We start from the raw sequence: 18,765 nt of genomic DNA on the forward strand, positions 1-18,765 counted from the left end.
ATCAAATGTGGCTATGCTGGACTTCCTTGGCAATTTGCCACCTAAATATGTATCTGATCGTGACTACTCTTTCCAGTTGGTTCAACAATATTTCTAGGGCACCGTTGTTTAGAATGTCAATATTTTTCTTTATTGTAACTGGGACATTCATTTCCAGACAATGCAGGAGCAATTGAAGTTACTGTTATGACAATATTTATTTGTTTAATATCACCTTGAGCATTCTGGTCTGAGGCACTGGATATCCCTCTCAGACAGAACAGCCCCAAATCTGAAGGATTATCAGTTTTGTGCCTGGTGGGGTGGAAAAAATGTGAAAGGAAGACTGGAAGCAGAAGCCTTGGTGAAGTAGAAGCTTAAAAGCCTCCTGAAGAAAAGCCATGAAGGTGAGGCATGTGTGCTCAGTAGGATCTCAAGTATAAAGTCAAGGCTTATTCTGACTGGAAGGTCCTGTTTCAGTACACATGATCAACTGGATTCTTATGTTTCTGACTATAGTAAACAATGTCCATTAAGGAAATATGTTGTTGGAACAATTTGCCCAGAACATAAACCTTGCCATGCCTTGTGCAAACACAGGGATGTTACTTCTTCCTGGAACTGGTCCTCATCATGTATATTCTTTTCTGCCTTTACTGGGAACATACAACCAACCACCCCAGCTCAATTCTTTCCTAATCACCATTCAGAAGGAACTGCTGTATTCCATGAACCATTCCTTCAGCATGTTCCCAGTGCAATTATTTTAGTACATCCCATTTTATTGCATCCAGTGCCATAGCTAGGGTTGGACTTTGCAGCCCTAGTCCAGGGCCCTGTGGACACCCCCCTCCCCCAAATGACCACCCGGAGTGTGGCAGGTGATGGCATTAGAAGAACACTCCAAGGTGCTATGATCTGAGTTTAAAATGAAATCTGCATACGCTAAGAGCGTTCTTTAAAACAAAAATCTGGCTTGGCAAACAATTTCATTTTGTTCTAATGTATCATCAGAGTTAGGGTTAGGGTTCTAATGTATACATTATATTATATAATGTATTAGTTCTAATGCATACATACAGTTCTAATGTATCAAAATGCAGAAACAATTCCAAGGGATGGCTGTTCAAGCAGTGCTGGGAAGAAATATTAGCTGCGTGTTACACACATGGTCGTCTAAAGGGGACAACAGCCTCATACAACTGTTACATCCAGGGTCTAACATTACCTAGCTAGACCACGGATTGCGTCCTCTCTTTATATGAAGGAAAGGTGTAATTGTAGGCTCTTGCTGCGCATGCAAAAACTGAGTACGGCTAGGCTACCAAAGACACAAAAACAGCTGTTTTAAGCCGCTGCTGCTGCAGAATTCGTCGGGCTCAGTTTCCTCCTCGTGAAAGAGGCTTAAACGAGCTAAGCAAGCTATACACACACGCGACGTTTCCCATCTTTGCAGCCGCTTTCCATCTTTCTCATTTGCACCTGCTCTGTGAACTTCCGGCCGAAGAAAACAGCCGTCAGGCACCAGAAAAAAAGCCCGCCCTTCTTTTCTTCCTCCCTCCTCCCCGCCAGCCACCCCAGACCAGGAAGCGGGCGACACGTTTGAGAAATCCGGTTTTCCTTGCGCCGGTGGGTCATGGCGCTGCTCGGGGCGAGCTGGGTGGCCGAGGCGCGATGCCGCTGAAGGCGCCGCGGGCGCCGCGGGGGCGCAGGGTCACCATCTTGAATATGCTGAAGCCGCAGGTAGTCCAAAACTCCTCCTCCGGGGCGAAGGAGATCGGCGGCGGTGGGTTTCTTTCCAGTGGGTGGTACTACGCAAATCAGGTGAGCAAACCTCGGACTAGTTATAAAGGCTCCTCAGTCCGCAGCGCGGGAGCATCTCTCATTTTGATCTCAGGGCAGACCTTACCTCGAAGTGAACTTTGCAAGCCAGGAGAAGACCCTGCAGTCCGAACAAGCCTTCCTTTTAGGCACGACTAGGTACTAAAACAGCTGCTTATGCCGGATGGACTTGCGGGAGTATTCACAGGGTTGTATTGATACTAGCACAAGAGCATCGCCTTGCACTATAGCGTACACCGGTCTGGCCCAGCTTGGTGTCCTACAGCAGTTTTAGACTACAATTCCCAATATCACTTGTGGGTTCTGCGAGTTGTAGTCCAACATATCTGGGTGGGGGTCACCTCTTGAAGAAGGTTGACATATAGGATAATCCAGAGCCCCCTTACAAAATTAGTGTACAGGACCCTTTGATACTAGCCATTCTGTTGGATTATGTGCAATTCTTGCTGGAAAATGCTCCATATTAATCACTTACGGATGTTTACCCCCCCCCCCCTTGTGCACCTATGGATGCTTAATAGCACCAAACAACAACAAGATATTGTAGAACTGGAAAAATGTAGAAAGGGGCAACTGAAATGATTTAAGTGGCTGAAACAACCTTGAGAAATGGTTACAACAGCTGGGATTGTTCAGGATAAACGGCAAATAAGGAGAGAAGTGATAGTAGTGTACAGAATTACTCACAACACGGAGAGAAATTTTTCTCCCCACCCTCATAATACTAGAACCTGAAGGTGAGAGATTTATCTTTAAACTGTAGAATTAACTTGTACAAGAAGGCCTTTAATTTGGATGGCTTTGAAAAGGGATTGAAAGAATTCTTGGAGTAGAGGGCTATCAATAGCCACCAATCCTAGTAGTTATATGCTACCCTCAATATCAGAAGCAGTATGCCTACCTAAGCACATTGGTGGGAAACATGGGTGGGAGGAAGATGTTCTTTTCATAGCCCTTGAACACCTGGATGGCCACTGTGCAAACTGGTTGCTGATCTAGTTGGACCTTTGTTCTGGTCCTCCAAGGCTTTCACTCAGACATAAGTCCCGTTGCCTCGAGTGGGATTACTTTCCAGTATGTGTCAAGGACTGCAGCCTCAGAAGCCAGCATCCTTTCAGCATGAAAGAACCAGTAACCCCCCACCCAAAATATCCCCTTCTTGCCTGTTTCCCAAGGTGGAAATGGTTTCAGCACTAGATACTGGGGAAGAACTAGTTACTGGTGGGTGGCACACGGAAGCTGCTGCCCTACATCGCAGTTACCAGTAGTGTTTTCTGTAAATGGAATGCCTGAGGGGAATGCCTGATGTCACATGCCCACATAGGGGATATTGGGAATTGTAGTCTAACACATCTGGAGAACACTGGGTTGGGGAAGGATGTCTTGGTTTATTATTAAAGATGACTGCCTGTGGAATATGGGTAAATAGCACAGTCTTTCCATCGTGAAAGGTCACAATGAGGTCAACAAGGAACACTCGTGTGTACTCAGAATGTGAATAATAAGGGCACATATACAGGAGTTCTCATAGCTACCTTTCCAATGTAGAATTTAAATTCCCTGGAAAATTACCGGAGTGTGAGCTTCTCCATCTCCATTGCCTCCTCAAAATGCCATCCGGTGGAGCTTTTTTGAGTGGTGCATGGCCTGGTTTATCCTGGTCCCAAGAAAGATCTGGTTTCACCCTCGAAGGCCCACTGTGATGACTTTGCCAAGAATTTCAGGGAGAAAATTGCTCAGATTCGTCACGAGCTAGACTCTACTAGTGACTCAGAGGTTTCTGGGGAGATACCAATGCCGCCGCCTGGTCCAAAATTAATGGATGAATTTCAGTTATTGCAGCCCGATGATGTGGACAAGGTGCTTGGACGAGTACGTCCCACCACTTGCCTATTGGACCCTTGCCCGTCTTGGTTAATAAATAACGCCAAGCACGGGATTGGGATCTGGATCTTGGAAGTGGTTAATGCTTCTCTGAGGGAGGGTCGGGTACCTGCCTCTTTAAAGGAGGCGGTAGTCCGACCGGTCCTGAAGAAAGCGTCACTGGATCCAGAGATGGCCACTAATTATAGACCAGTGGCCAACATCCCATTTTTGGGCAAGGTGTTGGAGCGGGTGGTGGCGGTTGATGAAACTGATTATCTGGACCCATTTCAGTCCGGCTTCAGACCCGGGTATGGTACTGAATCTGCCTTGGTCACCCTGTATGATGACCTGTGCAGGGAGAAGGACAGGGGGAGTGCGTCCCTGTTGGTTCTTCTGGACCTCTCAGTGGCTTTCGATACCATCGACCATGGTATCCGTCTGGATAGGCTAGCGGGAGTGGGGGTCGGAGGCACTGCTCTGCAGTGATTCCGCTCTTATCTCAATGACCGTTTCCAGAAGGTGGTGCTGGGGGACTATGGCTCTGAGCCATGGCAGCTATGCCATGGAGTACCGCAGGGGTCCATTTTGTCCCCTTTGCTGTTTAACATCTACATGAAACCACTGGGAGAGGTCATCAGGAGGTGTGGGCTGCGGAATCATCAGTACGCTGATGATACCCAGCTCTACCTCTCGTTTTCCACCAATCCAGGTGAGGCAGTGGCTGTGCTGAACCGGTGCCTGGCCGAGGTAATGGGCTGGATGAGGGCCAATAAAGTGAAGCTCAATCCAGACAAGACGGAGGTCCTGTTGGTCGGTGGATTGGGCTTCGGTGAGGTTGAATTGAACCTAGTCCTGAATGGGGTTGCACTCCCTCTTAGGGACAAGGTCCGCAGCTTGGGAGTGCTCCTCGACCCAGAGCTTTCACTGGAAGCTCAGGTGACAGTGGTGGCGAGGAGCGCTTTCTTTCAGCTTCGGCTGATCCATCAGCTGTGCCCCTACTTGGAGTACGACTGCCTGGTGACAGTGACACATGCGTTGGTGACTTCCCGACTTGACTTCTGCAACGTGCTCTACGTGGGGCTACCCTTGAAGATGGTCTGGATACTTCAATTGGTTCAGAATAGAACTGCCAGGCTGTTGACGGGGACTGGGCGTTATGCTCACATGACTCCAGTCCTCCGTCAGCTTCACTGGCTTCCCATTGAAGTCCGGGCCCAATTCAAGGTGTTGGTGATCACTTATAAAGCCCTGGGTCCTGGCTACCTGAAGGAGAGCTTACGTCCATATATGCCCGCCCGCCCCCTGAGATCAGCGGGAGAGGCCCTTCTCCAGGAACATTCCGTGAAGGAATTTAGGAGTTTAGGTACTCAGAGGAGGGCTTTCTCTGCGGTGGCGCCCAATCTATGGAATGTGCTCCCCAGAGAGGTCCGTCTGGCACTGTCATTATTTGCTTTTCGGCGCTAGGCGAAGACCTTTTTATTCAAGCGTCATTTTAATTGTTAATGTTATTTTTATTTTAAAGTTTTTTGGCCAGTGCAACTTATTTTATACAGGTATGTGTATTTTATATTGTTATTTATGTATTTTAATTTATTTATTTGTAAGCTGCCCCGAGGCTTCGGCGAATGGGGCGGCCTAGAAATTTTCTAAATAAATAAATAAATAAACATTAATGCACATCTGTCCAAAGTTCAGATTACTAGGATCCTGCTGATTAGAATTCGTGCACCTCAGATAGGATATTGTGGAACTGGGAAGGCTGGAGAAAAATGGGAATCAAAATAGTGAATGGGCTTGGGCAAAGGTTTACCTGTTTGGGGCTTTTTTAGCTTAGAAAAAGGGCAAGTAGGGGGAGACATGGTAGAGGTACATATACTGATCCATGATGTGGAGAAAGTGGGTAGGGAGAAAAATATCCCCCAAGTCACTTATTCCACACCATCGGCAATTATCTCAGTCTCATAACACCAGAAGTTGGAGTCATTGATGAGTTGTACACCTGGACCCTAGACCTAGGGTGGATGCCTTTAGATGGTTGTGTGCATTACCTCAGTTATGAAAAACTATTTGCCAGACCTGATAACAAATATTTTGAGCATTTGCAACATCAGATTTTAGACTTATTTAAATCATAGCAGCAGCATGACTACTGGAATAAACTGGAGTTTGCTTCTGCTGCCCCGCTGCTTAACATATTAACTTGGAAATAGGCACCCTTTTGTTGCAAAAGCAGCATAGTGACTTGTGGCATTTCAGAATAAATGTGTCGATCTTCCAGGTGGCACAGAACTATTTTTGCTACAATAGATTAGCAGGTTTCCCCCTGAAAATGGCTTCATTTTGTTGCAGATACTGATGAGCTAGAATTGAAATAAAGATATAAAAACAAACATCTGTAACAAGGTACATGTCTGGCTGGCTACCCCTTGACTGTAAAATGTTCCTTTGAACAGTAAGAAAGAAAGGCTGCAACAAAAAGCCCCTACGGTGCTGCTCCCCCGCTTTTGTGGGCAGACCTGTTTCCCGCTGCCCCGTTCCGTCGCCTTTTGGGGCAGCTCTTTGAAGGCTCCCCAGACGTTCGTGTCTTGGACTTTCATGTCCAACATCGTTTCTAAGAAAGTGGATGGGTGGGCAATTAAAGACCGGCCTTTCACACAGTGCATAGTTAAATTATAGGATTCTCTTCCACGCAATGTAGTGACAGCCACCGATCTGGATGGCTTAAAAAGAGGACGAGAGAAGTTTGTGGAGGCGAAGTCTGTCAGTGGCCCCTAACTGTGAAGGCAACATGGTATCTCCAGTGTTCCAGCCAAGGCTCTGTATGTCATTTGCAGCCGGGGCTGAGGGTGCTTTGCACTTTTGTCCCACTTGGGGATTTCCAATAGGCATCTGAATGGCCACTGTGAGAACAGAATGATGGACTATGTAGTTCTTTCATTTGCATCAGCACAGCTCCCCTGTATGGATTGGGAAGTTAAGCATGTGCTTATCCTTTGTCATTGAAATCAGAGGAACTTAAGTATAGTTACATTTTCTTGGGTAATGCCTATAGGGTTTTTACATTTTAATTGGCCCTTTAAATATCTTCTGAGTTTTATCTTTGTTTTAGTGGTCCACTGTAATTCTTGTGTCATGTGTTTTCCCATGCTGATATTTCCATCCTCACTCCATTGGGAATGGGGTGTAATATATATCAAAATATTTTTTGCGATTGTCTAAAAGCTGTTAAATGTCCAGTTGGTGACTCCGATACCAGAAGAGCTAAGAAGCTCATGAAGAGAGTACTTTATCCTGTTGCTGTTTCTGCTTCGCCTCAACAGAAAAAAAGAAACAATCTCCCTGATTGTTTGCTTAAAATTCTTATCAATTCTACATTGCAATGTTTATTATGCCATTTCTTACTATTTACTTGATTTCTATACCACCTGTTATCCAAGATGGTTCTCTATACATTTTATAGTGTTACTATACATATTATTGCATTTACTATCTATCTCCCATGCATCTCAATGCTGATACTATATCCCTTTCAGTTGTCCAACCATTTTTGTTGAAAGAATAATGTTGTGGACTTCACCACATTACACCTGATGAAGTGTTTTCCTTTTGAAACATGAGCCGCACTGCATTATAGATGGATTTCCCATTACTTTGTACACATATTCTGTGGATTGGAAAGCATGAAAACGTACTACTGAAACCTTCCCTGACCTGGCTGGACAATTATTGGCACTGTAGTCCCAACATATCTGGGGGGTACCAGTTTGGGGAAAGCTCTACTATTCTGAGTGGCAGCTCAGCTCTCTTTTATCATGGGTTTTTGAAAGAGTCTCATCTTTAATTCATTTTGAACCTGAAGCAAGTTATTTTAAAACATTTTATGAACATTCTGGGTAATTATCTTGTCCTTTTTGCTGCTGTATATGTAATCTGCAAGCTACATTTACCAATATAAAACTTATGTTGGATTTCATCCATCTTTCTTCTCTTAGGTAAAACTTTGATATGAAATCCAGTTGGATTCAATCCAGCTTTTTCTTAAGAGAAACAAAGAGAATTGGGTTTAATCTGATTTGTTGCTTCTGAAATGTAGATAGGAACTGTGACAGAATGCAGGTTGTTGAAACATGCATGATAAAAAATCTTAATGAATGATCAGCTTTCCTTAAGCACTTGTACCATTAGGGTCTTGAGAACAGAGAAGAATTGGATTGGAAACTATGCCTTGGTTCTATACATTTTTTGAAGAGCAGTGAACACCAGAGAAGAATTAAGGTGGATTGCACCTAAAACCTAGAGGTTTGGGGGGGTTATAAAATGAATGAAAGTATATAAATATTTACTTTCCTTTTTGTAAACTTGCTTTAACTGTACTTGAATATTTTTGGTTTTGTTTGTTTATTTGCAGAGTTTGCTCTTGGGTGTCTTGTTAGCAATTGCAGGAAACTTTCTCATCAGCATCTCTTTGAATCTGCAGGTATGAAAACCATCATTGTATTATGGATTGCAATGAGATTAAAACTCCAGAACTATATACAGGCTATAATATTTAATGTTGGTTCATAGTACATTGACAAAACGCATCATTGAGCTACTTGGTTACATTATGATATGTTGTTAGGGATTTTTTAATTTACTTGTAAAATCAAGACCCATGTTTAAAATTTCTTTTTAATTTTAAATGTTGATATATTTTATGACTTCAAACATTTCATTCTGCTACATGTGATGACCACAGCATACTGCTAGCCTTTTCTTTATATCTTATCCTATATAATAATTTATTTATTTTCTCTATGCTAAGCCAATGCTCCTAAAGTGTAGGAGCCTCATATCAAAATTGCTCTATGAATAAAGGTACAATTATGTGCGAACTTAAACAGAAAAAGGCCTACAACTCCCAGCACGCCCCAGCTAGCCATTACATATTTCAAAAAGTTATAGTGAAATGCAAGCAAAAAACAATGAAAATGTGGGAAAAGAGAAAAACAATAGGTTATACTGCATACCGATGAGCTACATGGTTGCAGTGGATACATATGGAATGTGTATGTGTGTAAATATCGCTATATTTAGGTGTCATCTAAATACCAGGAGAATTGAAAGTAGTCAAAAAGTTGTTGAAAGGAGTCAATAGGCCTTCGGTCCATTGCATTATTGAGGGTGCCTATTCATGCTTCCTTTTGCGTTTTGTCTAAACTTGCATAGGATTGTTCTTTAAGAGACATAAGGCATCCCATTTTCCCTCTGCCTCTGTGCCTCCTTAACAGTTGCCACATTTCCCTCCCTTCGAGCCCTGTAGCTTACAATATTAAGACAAAATGTCTGAAAGTGAGCTGAGAATTGGCATGCTGTGCAGAGAGATGATCGGATTACTGCTCTGCCATGAAAATCGATCCTTACTACACACCCAGTAATCCTCATCCTGCAATACGGATCTTTTGACTACAAATTTGAGCGTCATGGTTCCCATGTGAAGCCTGCTGGAAATTGCTTCTGCATGGCCATACTCAACACAATAGGTCTACCATTTGAAAACAGCTTTCCATATCATTTCACCCTAATCACGTTTCAATTTTCCATGCCAGCGGGGCCCAGTTCTTGGCTGTTGTTGATACCCATGTGGGGAGAATCTCCACACAGTGAGATTGTACTCCATGGAAATCAGCCTTCCGCATCTGTTGTTAACCTTATGTGGAATGGCACCTTGCAGAAGTGATTCTTGGTACACAGGGAGCATGACAAATGAAGATTTATCGCAACTTTGCGTATGTTCCGGTACACAGACAAACACAGATTTAAAAGGGACTCAGGATATCTGGTGTATAGTCCCTGCTCAGCACAGAATCCACTGCGTGACTTCGGGCCAGTGACAACCTACCTCACAGGGCTGTTGCTGTGAGGATGAAACGGAGAAGAGGAGGAAAACCTTTAAGCTGCCTTGAGTTCCTTGACAGGAAAAACGGTGGGATAGAAATACAATAAATAAAACATACATCACTGATTACATCAAGTCAAGTTCTTTATGACTCTAGTCCAATATTATCTATTCCAAGGGTTGCCAACCGTTTTGACTCAGTTGTAGGTGCACTCACAGCATGGATGCCACAGGGAGCAAGTTCACTCGCAAGACGGCTGCAAACTGTGGCCTGTCATAAAATACTTATTTTTCAATAGATAAACTGCTGCCTAAATATCCTGCTGAAGAACCTAAGTAAGGGACAGAATTAGGTCTGAGATGCAAAATACAAAACCACTCATTTGAACCCAAACAGAAATGATGTCTGAGGACAACCTTTGGCTTTGTAGTATGTCGGTCTGCCAGTTAAAGACATTTTTAAATTAAAGGCAGTCATGGTCTTAAGAAGCAAAATGCAGTTCAGGAGGGGGATGGAGCCTAGTGGCGGCCAGGAAAGATGTTCTTGAGCACCTCATTTGAGAGCCCTCACCTGCTCGGACTAGCAGCAGCACTTGAAGGATGCAGGCAGCTGTCTTGCCCATCACTAGCTCCCTGGCCCTGCTCCTGGTCCCAAAGCCTCATATAAAAGGTGAGGCTGTCAGGAGAAATATTGTGCCCAACTCTTGCCAGCAGACTGTGGCACGTGAATGGAAAGCTTCATATAACATTTGTGTGGTCCAGCAACCTGACTGTTCAGCTTTCTAGGCCTTTGGCCAGAATGGATGGATGACAAGAGTGAGAAGTACATGAGTGTCAATTTGCTAGTCAGAAAGATATACTACTTCTAAAGATGTACTACTTCTCCTACTTTATTTAGATGTATATCCTGCTTTTTTCTTTCAACAAACTCAAAGCAACTTATCTCATTCTCCTTCTGCTGCTCTCAAGCTTATCCCCACAACAACAGCCCTGTAAGGTAAGGTTCGGCTGAGAGTCTATGACTGGCCCAAAGTCACCCAGTTGGCTCCACAATTTAATGGGGATCAAAATCTGGATTGCCTGAGTCTCAGCCCCACTTTCTTAACCACTATGCCATACTGGCTTTCTAGAAATTGTTTTTATTCCTTGTACAGTAACAAAGTATTGGGTTGTAGCCTTTTGTGAATAAATAACATTTTGAAAGTACTACTTCACTGATTCACTGAAGATTCTGTTAGCAGATATGCGAGGACTGAAAGAACCAAGTCACCTCCCCATCTTTCTATGAGTAGACCATTTAATCTGGCTTAAAGACGTCTAGATTCACTCCAAACAGAATACAAAATATAAATATACATGCATATTATTATTTAGAGGAGGCTGGAGGGAGCTGTCTCCCTCCAGATTTTGTGGAATGACAACTCCTATCATCCCTGACCATTGGCCATGTTGGCTGGGGCTGATAGAAATTGGAGTCCAACAATACTTGGGGATGCCAGTTCCTCATACCACTAATTTAACATGTCTAGGTAAAGAACGCAAATATTTCAGTCTTTTTTGTTTGTTTAAGTCACACAATTTAACAATTAGTTGATTCTGGAGGTGATGGATCAACTGCTCCATCCGCACTGATGGAGAGCTCTCTGAATCAGTTCCTTTAGTGTGACAATTACTGGTTTTACTGATTTCCCCTTTCCTTTCTCAGTCCTCTGCTTTTTTCTGCCCAGAGGATTGGGATACCCTTTCAAACAGCATGAGTAGAGATGAAGGGAGATGCAAGGAAGGGGAAAATAGCCAAAAATTGCTTCCCTCCATCCTGCTAATGGAAATCTCTGCTGGATCAAAGACTTATCAGTGGAGAGACACCATTAGAAACAAGCTAGTATTCCTTTCAGCCTTTTGATGGTCTCTTTGAATTTCTTTTCTCAAACCATTCCCCACTACATGGATAATTTAAACAAAGAAGTGCTAATATTTTGCCAGCTCAGCCCTTTCTCTTTGATTTCTCAAAATGGGAGAGCCTATTGGCATATGACCTGAGACTACGCTGAAATTCAAAGTTTCTGAAAAGCTCATATTTTTACAGTAAGTCCCATGTAGCCAAAGCATTACAAACCACCTACATAAAATGTTAACTTCAGCTCATGTTGACATTTTTCTTCCAGAAGCATTTGTTTTGGGGTTGAAGATTTATGTAATTTCTTCAGTGTTGCAAAATGACAGTATAATCTCACTCAGTGTTCACAAAGAGTCTGAAATTCCATGCTGAGGTTTAGTGCAATGTCTGTTATATGGATGCCCTTGTTATTCATCCTCATACTACTTAATAATTTCTGACTTCTAGAAATGCTCCCATCTACGACTGATGCACCAAGCCAGTCAGAAGCCTTGCTACAGAAGCAAGCTGTGGTGGTGTGGAACGATTCTTATGGGGATTGGAGAACTCGGGAACTTTGCTGCGTATGGCCTTGCTGCGGCTATGGTCATCGCTCCCCTAGGAAGCATGGCTGTCATCGGTGAGACCCCCCTCCCCGCCCCCGCAAATAATAGCAGGCTAATTGCACAAATGCTGAAAATGGATGAAAAGGGAAATATAAGAAAGCTTTCTTGATGGATGAGTTGGCCAGAACAGGTTGTAATTTAAGTAGTTATAACATTCTGGCTCCACTGGTACAGCATAGACTTAGGAAAGAGGATTCTTTCTACTTGCTGCTGCTTGTAAAAAGAAGCCCTGCTGATTTCAGCTGATTTTCCTTCTTGCACAGCTCTCAGTGTCACTCCCCCACAAAAGTAGCTTTTCAGGGAACACAGTTGTCTGTACTGGGAAGGTGGTCATCATAAGTCCTCCTGCAGAGTTGGGCTCATGCATTTATGGAGGCAAGTCACAGGTTCTTGTTTGACAAACTTTTGCTTGGCTGTTATTGCTCCCCGTTTCTAATCTGGTTAAATGGCCTGAAGTTCCCAATTGCGTTGGGCCAGGGGACACTTTTGAGAGACTGACATGGACATTCTCACAAAATGGCTGCTTGCCCCTTCATAACATGGCCACATGGTGGGCCAGGCACAAAGCACTCAAGGCCCAGAAGGCAACCTGGTGAGGTACTTCTTGTGCCACTGTCAAAGACAGAAATCCTTCTGAAAATAAAGGGAGCACTCATTAGGTAATGGTTCCTAAAGCTTGTAGCGACTGTGTTGGTGCCTTGCAGGCATTTGGAAGCACTAAGTATACATTACTCAAATGTGGGGTACCCATGTGCAGCTGTGGGAGTGGGATTGTGCCCTTGGCTTTGCTGCAGATGGTGCATCATCAGTGCTGTTCTGCCCTTGGGCTTCCATCTTAAGTGTGGAGGTCTGCACAGGACATTCTAGCTACCCCATGCCTTTCAGGCACCTGTGGCATTGCATAGAGCCTCAGTGCAAGAGGTCGGGGATGGAGTTAGCCCAGAAGTGTGTCATTAGAGGTGAGGCCGGGAGCAAGCCCTGGCGCCTGCAGTTACACAGGAGTGCCATACACATGAGTAACATGTTCACAAGGCTGTCATTTCAGAGAGATTTGGAACTGCTTTAAGCCTAAAATATGGAACATATCACTGCAATGGAGGCTCACATAATAGAAAGCTTCTGCACAGAACTTTCCTTTTACACAAAAAGCTAACAGTTCTGGGGAGTACTGAGAGAAAGATAGATTTCGGCTCTTTCTGCTCAGTATCTAGTTTTCTATATACAGGTTATTTTATACTCTTTAGCTATGTGCTCCCCCCCCCTCCCCACTGCCACCCACTGTCTCAGTAGGGCCAAGATACATCTACCATCATTTTGAGAAGCATAGTGCTTGCGCATGTCTGTCTCTGCTCTTCAGTCATACAGCTGGAGTTTTATGTTGCTTGGATACCAGTACTTTTTGCTCATTAAAACTGTCATCTTAATGTTTCACATGAACTGATGATCTAAGTAAATTTGTTTCCTAAGTGCATCTCAAAAAATCTTTTTATTATTATCGTAATAATTTATGTAGCCCTCAGTAGCTTTTTGCAGTAGTTATATTTAAACCACTTATAAAGATAGAAAAGTTATGTTTCCTCAGGGGGGAAATTCTTGCTGATGAAGCAAGCATACAGTCTGCTGTTTACCTCTCTTTAATCCCCTGACAGCATTCGAAACAGGACACCAATCTTAATAAACGTTTTGTAATTCCAGGAACCATCTGTGTGTTTTCTGTTGCATGTGCCATTTTTCCTAATGGATGTTTCCATGGGTCACTGGCAGACTAGATCTGTGCTGCTTTTATTTGTTTTAAAATTTAAGAATAAATGAAATTCTTGCAGCTTTTTCAAATCCATGTCCCCTTTCACTAAAAATCATAGATAATCTTACAAAAATGTGCATCTAGGACAGACTAGGGCTTGATCTATTTAGGCAGCAGAATGAGGTAGGAATTAGATCACGGTGGAAATTGTGGCCCTGAGTAGCACAGCCATTGGTAAGGCCTGATGGAAGTTGCAGTCCAGCGACGTCTCAAGAGCCATTGCTTACCATCCCTGAAGTAGGTCTAGAGTCCTGAGTACCACCTGAGGCAGTAGGTGAAGCTCATATTTTTTCAGGCTTCTCTACAAAACTGGGGTTGTGGATTGTGCCAGGGTCTTTTTCTGTGTGCTGTTCCATGCAGGGCATATGATTTTTTAGAGCATAGCCTTTCCCATCAGTCGTCTGAAGTGGTACCCTACTGTACTGCACATGTAAACCAGGCATATCTCAATGATCAGGCACATTGCCACTGAGAGTCAACCAAAAGTGCCTTCTTCATGGCATGTCATTCTTATTCGGGCCGAAATGTGTACAAATACTGGCCATCATGATGTGTCAGGTAGCATCCTGGTGGTAACGACAATGTGTGTCCATTCTTCAAACAGGATCTGGGCAGTAACTGGACCCTTTGTACTATGTCCTTGTCTGGCAGACAGGTCAGAATGAAAGAAGCCATGGTGGAAATAGTATGTACCAAAGTGATAGGATTAGATGGGTTCTGGTATTGAGAACCCACAATTGCCAAGGGCAATTTGCATCTGGACATTGCAAGAGAGGAGTGGGTGATGTTTCAGGAAGTTAGAGAAGACAAGATTTAAGGCAATAAAGGAGGAATGGGTTTTTTAAGATGTACTGGGCATAATATTTGCTTGGTGAATGCATAGCCATGATTCGATTATCGTGTAGCTGCAAAAGAGGGCTTGTGGGAATAAATTAACCTAGTTTCAGCACTGCTGAACTGGGCTTAATGGATTACTTGCTTTTAATTACTATACAAGGTCAATTGTTGATGTAACTTTCAGGTCTAAATTGAAAACTGCTTTTGTGGTTCCTTGTCTATGGTCAAAAATAAGCTCTGAGTTTTGTGTTGTGAATTCATTGTGTTGTGATACCCTTCATTTGTGTATATTTTATATCCATTTGTGCAAGATGCTCACTGTCTTTAATTTTATCAGTGTCAGGATGAATAGTAGATGAACAAACAATGAGATAGACACCCGGCCGAAATCGCTTTAGCCCCTAAGAGGTGGTCAGTGGACACATAAGGGAGTAGGAATAGCTCTCCTCCCAGCTCACATTGGTATGTCTGTCAGGCACTGCCACCATGACCCCAATTCTGCAAGCAGTTGCATATTTACTGTTCATGTAGGACCTCTCTGTCCAATCAGGACCCCTAGCTGATGGTCATTCCCAACTGGATGGAGGAGTCCTGAACACATAGAGATGTATATGGAAAAGGTCTAAACATTAGGTTAGGGTTATGCACGCTTCCATAACTGTTTATCTGCATCACAGCAAAAGCAGAATTCACCTTAGCAGACATGGAGGATACCTGTCTGAATTTGACTTCCTTCAATGACCATACTCTGAAATGCACCAGAGAATTGGTCCTCAACAAAAGGCAAAAGGATGTCAGTCTCCAGCTGTCAATCTTTATGTAGTCAGAATGGCACCATTCATGCACGGAAGGGGCAGATCAGCAGGCTTACCGAAGCCCAATTGCAGTGGGGCTTGTGATGACCACCTTCCCAGTGCAGACACTCGTATTCCCTCAAAAGCCACTTCTGTGGGGATGTGGCACTGAGAAAGAGAGAAATGGCCGTGTACCAGAAGGATTCCTGAAACCTCACAGAAATACCTGCTGAGACCAAACACACATTAGAATGTTAGGGCAAGGGGTGCTTTTGTGCCCACAGAAGTCCCTTTGCTGAAGTTGATATTATTATTCTTAAAATGATGGGGCAAAGGGAGGTATTGTCCTTCAGCACCATCTTCATGTGGGTTCTGAAAAGTGTTTTGGAGTTCAGACTTGCCTCTGCCTTATACGTGATTTCTTGGACAAGCCGCTTGTCTTTTAGCCTCACCGGTTTGCCTTCCGGGGAATGAGTGCTTTGTGCCTGACCACGCCTCTCACGCAGCCATGATATGAAGGGGCAAACCTCCTGCACGGCAGCCATTTCACGAGATGCCCATGTCCGTCTCTCAAAGGTGTCCCCTGCCCAAAGCAGTTGGGCGCCTTCAGGCCATCTAACCAGATTAGAAGCAGAGAACAGCAACAGTCAAGCAAACGCTTGTCAGACAAGAAATGGCGACTTGCCTCCATACATGCATGAGCCCAACTCGGCAGTGGGGGGTTGTTTGAGCATTCCTACAGTTTCAAACCTTTCACTGGCCAAGCAGAACAGATTTTGGGTTTATAAAATTACTATTTGAGAACAAGTAGCCCTACCGAGTGCTACAGTAATATGGGTATCTTGTGCTTGGTTCTGAACTGATTTCATAGTCTTTATTATGTTCTCTTAATTACATGACATTAAACAGCCAATGTTTGTTCCCCAGGTAGTGCAGTTATATCTATCATGTTTTTGAAAGGGAGCATTAGATCTGAAGGCATATTAGGTAAGTAAACAATTGCTAAGTAAATCTCAACATCATTTCAAACTGAATACAAAGCATCACAGGAAGAAAAATGTTCTCTCTTTCTTTTTACACACACACACACACACACACACACACACACACACACACCCCATCCAGTGTTTGTCAGCTGAAGATAGCCATGACTTACTGCAGGTTGGCATGAGGCTTAACAGGTAGGACATACCCAGTTCAGTTCCAGAAAACCTGCTTGGGAGGCCTGGATTTTAATCCCCACTTCCACGGAACCTTCTGTTTCCTTTCTCCTGGAATAACATCTTCCTATTAACATGAACTAAATAGGCATTTTTCTGTTCATGTTCAACTTTTTTTTGCTGCCAGATGCTAAATTGGGAAATAACCTTTGATTAATTTACATATTTTAGTTTTTATGACAACAGTGTAAACTTTATTAACTATTAGGCAAGAACTAATTGCTTGCTCATTTTATTCAAAGCACTTTCATGTTGTTATTTGTACACCGGCTCCTTGTAATAAAACAAATAAATAAGACAATTTGTTTCTTTTATACTAATTTGGTCATCTCTGAAAGTATTTCAGCAATGTTTTGCTGGCACACTATCTTTATTGCGCAAAAGCTTGGACTTCTTGTCTGCCGCAGAAATATTTCTGCAAATCAAAATTGCCATGCTTCACAATTCATTTATTACTGGTGACTAATTCCAGCAAATATTTTGGTTACTTTACATAACACAGGGAGTGTGTTGCTATTTTTGGTATTTGAGACTACTCCGGCCAGTAACTCATATGGATAAATGTTGTTGACATATTTAAGATGACTGTACTTTTCAAACTTTGTCACAATATTCATTCGCACAGCAGCTGTCCATGCTTCTAGTTAGATACTCCCATATGCAGCCAGAATACTGAACAGCATTTCCGGCAAAGATATTGTTTTCTTTCCTTATCCTTCACCCAGCAAAAGGCTCCAGAACCAGTTGGCTGTGTGGACAAGTCGGCCCATTTTGGTCCCACAGTTTCCCCTACCACAATAGGACAGGTTCCATGCAGAAAATGGAAATGCAGAAATCTCAAAAAAACTGCATAGGCATGTTCATGGGAAACCTTTACAAACCAGAGAAAATGCATCTGAATCCCACCAAATATGAGGAGCATAAAAACAAGTCATCTAGGAGGGCTGCATGTGGCTTTCAGAGGCAGTCACTGAACACCTCTTTGGAGAGAGCAACAGCAGAAGAGTGATTGCCGTCCAGCGTTGGAGGCATCTGCTTGGCTTTGCAGGACACGGGGGGCAGATTCAGATGGGCCTTTGGCCTGTCCTAGTAAGGCTGCTCCTAGCTGTGATCACGTGAAGAATGTAGTCAGCTAAGCTGGTGTGGCAGTCCTGAGAATCTGCAGCTGGCCACTGGCTTCGCCTCTCTAGATGCAGGGAAAGTGTGTGCTGCGGTCCTATGTGATGATTTGCACGTAGCTTGTATACTTCTTTCCTACACAGAGTGTTGTCTGTGCAGAAACAGTCTCTTGTTTGTGAAAAGAAAGACTTTGGTTTCCTGTGGAAATTTGCCACAGATGATGCAGCTATAGTGCAATGATTGTAATTGCACAGCTGTTATGGATGTTTGCAGAAAGAAATTTAGTATTGCTCTACCAACCCTATAATGTTTAGGGATTTTTCATCCAAGTGATACATAGAGAATTCATCTCTCAGCTGATCATGTTCCAGTTCAGCCTTGTATCCTGCACATTGTTTTAACTAGAGTTCTGTGCTGATTTATTTTATTTCTGTGAGTTGTCTTTGCCATGGAGGTTTTTAACAATGTTGCTGCATTCCATTGGAGTTAGCTGTATAATGGCAGATAGGGTAACTGTTGGAGGTTTGTGCAAGCACATAAATATAGAACATCGAAGGCTTCCCCCCTCCTCCTTCAGATTGTGTGTTAATGTCCCATTAATGTTCTGTGCAGTATTTTTGTACCCCAGAAACTCACGATTCACATTGATTGATTGTGGGAGTGGGGACCTAAAAGCCATTTTTATTGCCAATTTTAAATTGGCCAATCTGCGGCAACAAGGAATGCAAGCTATGCAGGAAAGCACATGTTCAAGTACACTCTGTCACAAGCCCACGTCCTACTTCACATGAATTCAGTTGCCTGTGCAACTATGAACACTGCAGAAGGAGAAGGAGAAGGAGAAACCACAGCAGCTACCTTTACTGCTACTGAGCCTGGTTAGAATGCAGCATCCTCCATTTCCTGTGCTACATTCATTAATTC

At 43.4% G+C, this 18,765-nt stretch overlaps 1 protein-coding gene across 1 annotated transcript in view; it reads left to right on the top strand.

Annotated features, from left to right (window-relative positions):
- Positions 1-1,673: 1,673 nt before the first annotated feature.
- Positions 1,674-18,765, top strand: part of NIPAL2 (NIPA like domain containing 2) — a 43,626-nt gene continuing 26,534 nt past the window's right edge. Inside the window, exons 1-4 of the mRNA XM_044424225.1 lie at positions 1,674-1,803; positions 8,096-8,164; positions 11,910-12,081; positions 16,430-16,489. Coding sequence (XP_044280160.1) covers positions 1,708-1,803; positions 8,096-8,164; positions 11,910-12,081; positions 16,430-16,489 — 397 coding nt within the window. The 5' untranslated portion in view covers positions 1,674-1,707. The remainder of the gene's footprint in view (positions 1,804-8,095; positions 8,165-11,909; positions 12,082-16,429; positions 16,490-18,765) is intronic.

This window comes from Varanus komodoensis, unplaced genomic scaffold, assembly GCF_004798865.1.
Source record: "Varanus komodoensis strain SLA01 unplaced genomic scaffold, ASM479886v1 scaffold14_1, whole genome shotgun sequence".
Lineage (NCBI taxonomy): Eukaryota > Metazoa > Chordata > Lepidosauria > Squamata > Varanidae > Varanus > Varanus komodoensis.